Source organism: Rhinopithecus bieti, unplaced genomic scaffold (genome assembly GCF_001698545.2).
Source record: "Rhinopithecus bieti isolate Rb0 unplaced genomic scaffold, ASM169854v2 scaffold_23826, whole genome shotgun sequence".
NCBI lineage: Eukaryota > Metazoa > Chordata > Mammalia > Primates > Cercopithecidae > Rhinopithecus > Rhinopithecus bieti.
The window spans coordinates 1,636,231-1,644,345 of NW_016811267.1; the positions used below are offsets into that span (position 1 = coordinate 1,636,231).

The following is an 8,115-nucleotide window of genomic DNA, read 5'->3' on the forward strand; positions in this document are numbered from 1 at the left end:
AGGAAGGAAGGAAGGAAGGAAGGAAGGAAGGAAGGAAGGAAGGAAGGAAGGAAAGGAGCCAGATAGGAACTATTTCAAGAAAACTCTAGGAAATTATGTAAGTACATATATGATAAAAGAGAAAACAAAGTTCCCACATATTTTTTATTGATGAAATTCAAAATATAATAATAACTGAGTACAAAACTTAGGGTTTAAAGTTGGTTTTCACTATTATCTGGTCTATTGCAAACACATGGCTGTAAAAATTATTCTCAGGCTGAGCATGATGGCTTACGCCTGTAGTCCCAGCTACTTGGGAAGGTGAGGTGGGAGGATCACTTGAGCCTGGGAGGTTAAGGCTGTAGTAAACTGTGATTGCTCCCTGGGTGACAGAGCGAGACCCTGTCTCAAAATAAACAAACCAAAAAAAAAAAAAAAAACCTATTCCTAGCTCCCAGATGACTTGGGCGGAGTCTGGCCCTCAGATTGCCATTTGCTACTCCCTGTCCTAGAGCTTGAAGAATCTCTCCAAGTCTTCAGACACTCTGGCCAGGAGGATGTTCTGTTTGGTTTTGTTTTAATTATAGAAAAATACATGTCTTAACCATTTTTTTTTTTTTGAGACAGGATCTCGCTTCATTGCCCAGGCTAGAGCACGGTGGCATGATCTCAGCTCACTGCAACCTCCTCCTATCAGGCTCAAGCGATCCTCCCACCTCAGCCTCCTGAGTAGCTGGGACTACAGACATGCACCATCATGCTCGGCTAATTTTTATATATTTTGTAGAGACGGGATTTTGTCATGTTTCACAGGCAGGTCTTGAACTCCTGAACTCAAGCAATCCCCTGCCTCAGCCTCCCAAAGTGCTGGGATGACAGGCATGAACCACGGTGCCTGACAAGATTAAATATATTAATAATGTGCAGCTATCATCACGATTCATCTCCAGAATTTGTTAATCTTCCTAAAGTGAAACTCTGTCTTCATTAAACACTCACTCCCTGTACTAACCCGTCTTCACCCTGCTGTAAAGAAACATCCAAGACTGGGTAATTTACAAAAGAAAGAGGTTTAATTGACTCACAGTTCTGCATGGCTGGGAAGGCCTCAGGAAACTTGTGGCAGAAGGGAAAGAGGTGTGTCTTACAGGGCAGCAGGTGGGAGTGAGGGAGCAAAGGCAGGGAAAACTGCCTTATAAAACCATTGGATGGCCAGGTGTGGTGGCTCACACCTATAATTCCAGCACTTTGGGAGGCTGAGGCAGGCAGATCACTTGAGGTCAGGAGTTTGAGACCAGCCTGGCCAGCATGGTGAAACCCCATGTCTACTAAAAACATAAAAATTTGTCAGGTGTGGTGGCGCACACCTGTAGTTCCAGCTACTTGAGAGGCTGAGGTGGGAAAATTGCTTGAACACGGGAGGCAGAGGTTACAGTGAGCCAAGATTGCGCCACTGCACTCCAGCCTGGGCGACAGAATGAGATCATCTCCAATAAAACCCAAAAATCCATCAGATCTCGTGAAAACTCACTGTCATGAGAACAGCATGGGGGAAACCATCCCCACGATCCAATCACCTCCCATCTGGTCCCTCCCTCATGGGGGATTATGGGGATTACAATTCAAGATTAGATTTGGGTGGGGACACAGCCAAACCATATCACTCCCCATTCTCCCTTTACCCCAGTCCCTGGCAACCACCGTGCTATTTTCTGTCTCTATAAATATGACTGCTTTAGGTATTTCATATAAGTGGTATTTTACAGTATTTGTCGTTTCATTCACATTGTAACATATGTCAGAATTTCCTTTTTTTTTTTTTTTTTTGCACAACAGAGTCTCACTCTGTCACCCAGGCTGGAGTGCAGTGGCACAATCTCAGCTCACTGCAACCTCCACCTCCTGGGTTGTTCACACAATTGTCCTGCCTCAGTCTCCAGAGTAGCTGGGATTACAGGCGTGTGCCACCACACACAACTGATTTTTGTATTTTTTAGTAGAGATGGGGTTTTGCTCTGCTAGCCAGGCTGGTCTCGAACTCCTGACCTCACATGATCTGCCCACCTTGGCCTCCCAAAGTGCTGGGATTACAGGCATGAGCTACCATGCCTGGCTAAGAATTTCCTTCCTTTTTAAGGCTGAATAATATTGCATTGTATGAATATGCCACATTTTGTTTATCTATTCATCTGTCTGTGGACATTTATTTGTGTGTTTCTACTTTTGGCTGTCGCGAAAAGGAATCGCTAGATCACATGGCAATTTTGTGTTTAACTTTTTGAGGAACCACCCCTTCATTTTCCACAACAGCTGCACCATTTTACAATCAAACTATGGGAGACAATATATAATATCTTTTTATCTACCCATTTATGTTCAGCGATAGGGGCCTGTGAATTAAACTAACAAAAGACAGCTTTACAGGAGAAAGGGCTCATATGTTTTAATTTTATATGCACAGAAGTTTCACAGAAGATAAGTGAAAACTCAGAGGAGTGTTTAGACCTGGGGCCTTAAATACCATGTTAACAAAGGGCAATAAATTGTGAGGTGAGTTCACAAAGGAAGGGGGAATATTCAAGATGTTTAAGTCTCTGTATCCAAAGTGCTTCCCCATGGATGTGAGTAGCATGTTAAAAAGGATGGCCAGTGGCCTGTGATTCCTATGCAGAGCTTCTAATCCTGGCTCTGTAAAGCATCCTTGAACTGTCTGCTTCTCTATATTCTCCTGGCCATCAGGCCGGAAGTGGCAGCACCACTGCTTCTCTTTATTCTCCTGGCTATCAGCCCAGAAGTGGCAGCAGAAGTGGCAGAGACCTGATGGTTTTATAAGGGGCTTCCCCCTTCACTCGGCTCTCATTCTTCTCTCTCCTCCCACCTTGTGAAGAAGGGCATGTTTGCTTCCCCTTCCACCATGATTGTAAGTTTCCTGAGGCCTCCCCACCTCTGCGGAACTGTAGGTCAATTAAACCTCTTTCGTTTATAAATTACCCAGTTTTGGGTATGTCTTTATTAGCAGCATGAGAACGGACTAATACACACATAGACCAGTCATGGTCAAGACCACAAATTTTGAGCTCTACTGTGTCGATTGAAATCTTGGTGCTGCCACTTCTGGCAGTGTGACCTTGCAGACCCTTTACCATCACTCCCAGTGCCCCACAGCCCTCAGTTTTCGCATCTGCAAAATAGGGATGCTGAGTGACCATCCCAGCTAGGGCTGCTGGGAAGAGTATGTACATCAATTCACACAGAACCTCCACCCGTGATGCCATCTAAGGTCATGTTACTGTCACATAATAGCACTGTTGACATGAACAGCCTTGGATGGGCTATTTCTGCCCTGAAACCCTATTTGTGTCAACTGCAAAATGTGCGATTGAACTAAAATGTGCCCAGAACTCCACCCAATATGAAGATGATGGTGCCTGTAATCATTTATGCCTTTCTTATACATTCACACAATCCCTACTGATTACCTGCCATTACCCCAGCTCCCACTGGGACCTAAACATAGTTAATGTTTGTCTCAGCCTTTAAGAGAGGGAGATGGGGCCGAGTGCGGGGGTTCACGCTTCTAATCCCAGCACTTTGGGAGGCCCAGACAGAAGGATTGCTAGAGGGCAGGAGTTCAAGACCAACCTGGGCAACACAGCGAGACCCTATTTCTATAAAAATATTAACTAGTTAAAAATAGATAAATAGATGGCTGGGCACAGTGGCTCACGCCTGTAACCCCAACACTTTGGGAAGCTGAGGCAGGCAGATTACTTGAGGCCAGGAGTTTGAAACCAGCCTGGGTGACGGTGAAACCCCATCTCTACTAAAAATACAAAAATTAGCCGGGTGTGGTGGTACATGCCTGTAATCCCAGCTTCTTGGGAGGCTGAGGCACAAGAATTGCTTGAACCCGGGAGGCAGATGTTGCGGTGAGCCGAGATCGCGCCACTGCACTCCAACTTGCACGACATAGCAAAACTCTGTCTCAAAATACACAAATAAATAAAGAGAAGGAGATGGAGCAGCATACCAAACAACTGGAATTTAAGGCAACCGGAAAGAAAAATAACGCGAGAGGAGCTCGCCAGGAGTTGTCAACCTTGATGGAGCAATTTCGCAGGAAAACAGCCTTGGGCATGACTTCCCAGTTTAAGGAAGATTTAAAAGCCCAGATCTCTCAGCACGTTCCTTGCAAAGCCCCTTGATTGACAACCTGTGGCAACGCCAGCTCCAAGGAGGAGGAGTAGGAACAAATATTATCACCAGAGGGCGCTGCTGGACAACCATGTGCTCTCCGTACATCCAAGCTGGGAAATGGGGAACATTCAACATCACATCCTAAATGATCCAACGCGATCACGAGTCCTTTTTTTTTGAGAAGGAGTCTCGCTCTGTCACCCAACCTCTACCTCCCGGGTTCCAGCGATTCTCCTGTTTCAGCCTCCCGAGTAGCTGGGATTACAGGCCCGTGCCACTATGCCCGGCTGATTTTTCTTCATAGCCCATTTTTTTACAGAACAGTTTTAGGTTCACAGCAAAATTGAGTGAAAGGTACAAAGATTTCCAATATATCCCTCCTCTGATCCTGCTTTATTGAAAAGATTGGGTCTGTGCACAGTGGCTCACACGTATAATTCCAGAGCTTTGAGGGGTCGAGGAAGGAGGATAACTTGAGCCCAGGAGTTTGAGACCAACCTGGGCTACATAACGAGACCCCGTCTCTACAAAAAACAAAAAACTAACCAGGCGTGGTTACGTGCACCTGCAGTTCCAGCTACCCGAGAGGCTGTGGCTGGAAGATCGCCTGAGCCCAGGAGTTTGAGGCTGCAGTGAGCTGTGATCGTGCCACTGCACCCTGTCTCTAAAAAAATAAATAACTGGGCACGGTGGCTCACGCCTGTAATCCCAGCACTTTAGGAAGCCGAGGCGGATGGATCACTTGAGATCAGGAGCTCAAGACCAGCCCAGCCAACATGGTGAAACCCCGTTTCAACTAAACACACAAAAATTAGCTGGGTGTGATGGCAGGAGCCTGTAATTCCAGCTATTCGGGAGGCTGAGGCAGGAGAATCGCTTGAACCTGGGAGGTGGAGGTTGCAGTAAGCCAAGATTGTGCCATTGCACTCCAGCCTGGGTGACAGTCTGAAACTCCATCTCAAAAATAACTGAAATAAAATAAAATAAAATAAAATAAAATAAAATAAAATAAAATAAACAAATAAATTAGCTGAGCATGGTGGCACATGCCTGTAGTCCCTAGTATTTGGGAGGCTGAGATGGGAGGATTGCTTGAGCTCAGAAGTTTGAGGCTGCAGTGAGCTTTGATTGTGCCACTGCACTCCAGCCGGGACAACAGAGTGTGATAAAAGAGGAAGGAAGAAAGGAAGGGAGGGAGGGAGAGAAGGAGGGAGGCAGGAAGGAAAGGGAAGGGAAGCCTTCTAGGCCACATGGGCAAAGGCTGGAGAATGGAAACAGCTGGGTGCAATTGAAGCAAGGTAAGTGTGTCTGGAGAGCAGAGAAGGAGACAGGAGAGGACAGCAGAGGCCAGTAGCTGAGGTATTGTGTCTTTTCTTTTGTCCTGGAGCCCCTGCAGGGAGTGGAGACTCAATTGGCAGGAGGGTACAGGGGGCTCAATCCAGGCAACTTAGTCTATATCCCTTTGTTGCAGAGAGGAGCCTCCTGTACACAGAACTGCTGGCCAGACTCCATTTCTTCGCCACCTCACATCCAGCACTGGTGGGACAGCTGTGCCAGCAGGCCCAGAGCTGGTTCCGGTTGTGCACACACCCTGTGCTGGTGCCCCTCAGAGGATTCCTCCAGCCCCCGGGAGGACCCCTCCGGGCAACCCTCAGCGGTTGTCACAAAGGTGAGTCTCCCCAGCGTAGCAAAAATCCCAGCAAGAACCTGCTTGCTTGGGGGCAGTGAATGCTGGGTGTTTGAGGTTGTCCTCTGGGACTCCCTTGTGCTAGTCAGGAGGCCCCAAGCATGCCATCAGAGCCTGCCCCTGCTGTCTCATGCCGAATCGACTCTCTCTGCCCCCCGCCAAGGGACTGTAGATGTCTCATATAAATTCTGCTAATAAGCCTCATGCTAGGGGATGCCTCCAAGCTTCCCATCTCCAAGGGATTGGTGCCCATCTGACAGTTTCAACTGTTTACAAGCTCATGCTAATAAATCTGAAAGCTAGGAACTGATGCCTGACAGGCCCCTGAGAAGCTGATGGAACTGTAAGAAGCCTCTGGAATCCCAGAATGTAACGGAGAAAAGAGGATTTAGGTTTTGCTATCCATTTGTCATTCACTTTTCTCTTCCTTCCATTCATCCATCCATCTATCCATCCATCCATTCATTCACCTTCTTACTCTTCCATCCAATTACCCTCCCATCCATTCATTCATCTATCTACTTCCCACCCTTCCATTCATCTATCCATCCATCCATCAACCACCCTCCCACCCACCCATCCATTCATCCACTCATCTTCTCTGCCACCCTTCCATCCATCTACTGCCACCTTCATCCATCCATCCATCCATCCATCCATCCATCCATCCATCCATCTTCCCACTCTCCCATCCATCTACCCTCCTACTCTTCCATCCATCTATCCATCCATTCACTCATCCACCCCCCCTTTCATACATCATTTGTCTATTCATCCAATCATCTACCCACCCTTCCATTTATCCATCAATTCATTTATCAAACCACCTTCCTCTCCATCCATCCATCCACCCACCCATCCATCCATCCATCTATCCATCCACCCACCCACCCATCCACCCATCCATCTACCCACCCTGTCACCCTTCCATCCATCTATCCCCCGTCTATAAATCCATCTACCTCCCACTTTTTCATCCGTCTGCTCTTCCACTGTTCCATCCATCCACCCATCCACCCACCCATCCATCTATCCATCTACCCTACCACCGTTTCATTTATCTAGCCCCATTCATCCATCCACCCATCCATTATTCATCCATTCACCCAATCATTTACCCACCCTTTCATTCATCTATACATCCATCCATCCATTCATCAAACCACCTTCTTATCCTTTCACCAATCCATCCACTCACCCACCTACGCACCTTTCCTTCCATCCATCCACTCACTCATCCATTCATCCATTCATTCATCCTTCAACCCTTTCTTTCTTCCTTCCTTCCTCTCATCTATCCACTCATCAGTCATCCACCCCTCTACCCACTTATCCTTCCATTTTCTTCATCTGATCATCTTCCATTCACTCACTTACCCCTCCACCCATCCACACACTTGGCCATTCATCAACTTTCTCACTTCAATTTCATCTAGAAACTGATTCCTCCACCCACCCATCTACCTGCCCATCCCTTCACCCACTCACTCATCCAGCTAGCCGCCTGTCTACCCACTCGTTGACCTCCATTCACCCATCTATTTATCTGCTCACCCACAATCTCTCACATTGATTGTGAGACCACTGAATTCACTTGTGGTTCAAATGTCAGAGCTCTCACTGTGCCACATGACCTGGTAGTGAGAGCTGCACTCCGCAGGCCCATTATTTTCAAAATAGAAATGCTAACAGACACTAAGTACAGTGCATGGAGGAGTTGATTTAGGGGCAGCCGCTAGAATGCTGTGTTGAAGGGGATTCTGAGACTGAAGTTGGCATAGTGGGAAAGAGTGTGAATTTGTTAGGATATAGACTCAGAAGTTGTAAAAAAACAATGGCCAAAATATCAGTGGCTTAAATAAAATAGGAGTTTAATTCTCTCTTATGAAATAGTTCAAGCAAAAGCAGAGGTAAAAGGGAGTTCTTAGGGTGCCTGGCACCCATACTCCTTCAATCTGGCTGCTCTGCCATTTTCAGTGTAGGGCTGTCCTCATTGGCCCAGGATGGCTGCTCCAGCTCCTACCATCAAGATGGCATTCCAGCCAGTGGGAATAGGAGAAGCAGAGGGCAGGTCTCTTCATTTTAAGGGCATGACCTAGAAGCAGAACTAATATTTCTATTCCTGTCTCATTGGCAAGAACTTGGATATCTCCAACTGTAAGGAAGCCTGGGAAATATGGTCTTTTCTTTCTTCCTTCCTTCCTTCCTTTCTTTCCCTTCCTTCCCTCCCTCCCTCCCTCCCTCCCTCC

General features: G+C 46.9%; 1 protein-coding gene across 1 annotated transcript in view; it reads left to right on the forward strand.

The window, feature by feature from the left end:
• The window catches only part of LOC108543268 (NACHT domain- and WD repeat-containing protein 1), a gene marked incomplete at its 3' end in the record, with an annotated part of 53,703 nt that overhangs the window by 41,660 nt on the left and 3,928 nt on the right, over positions 1-8,115 (forward strand). Inside the window, exon 9 of the mRNA XM_017893682.1 lies at positions 5,651-5,848. Coding sequence (XP_017749171.1) covers positions 5,651-5,848 — 198 coding nt within the window. The remainder of the gene's footprint in view (positions 1-5,650; positions 5,849-8,115) is intronic.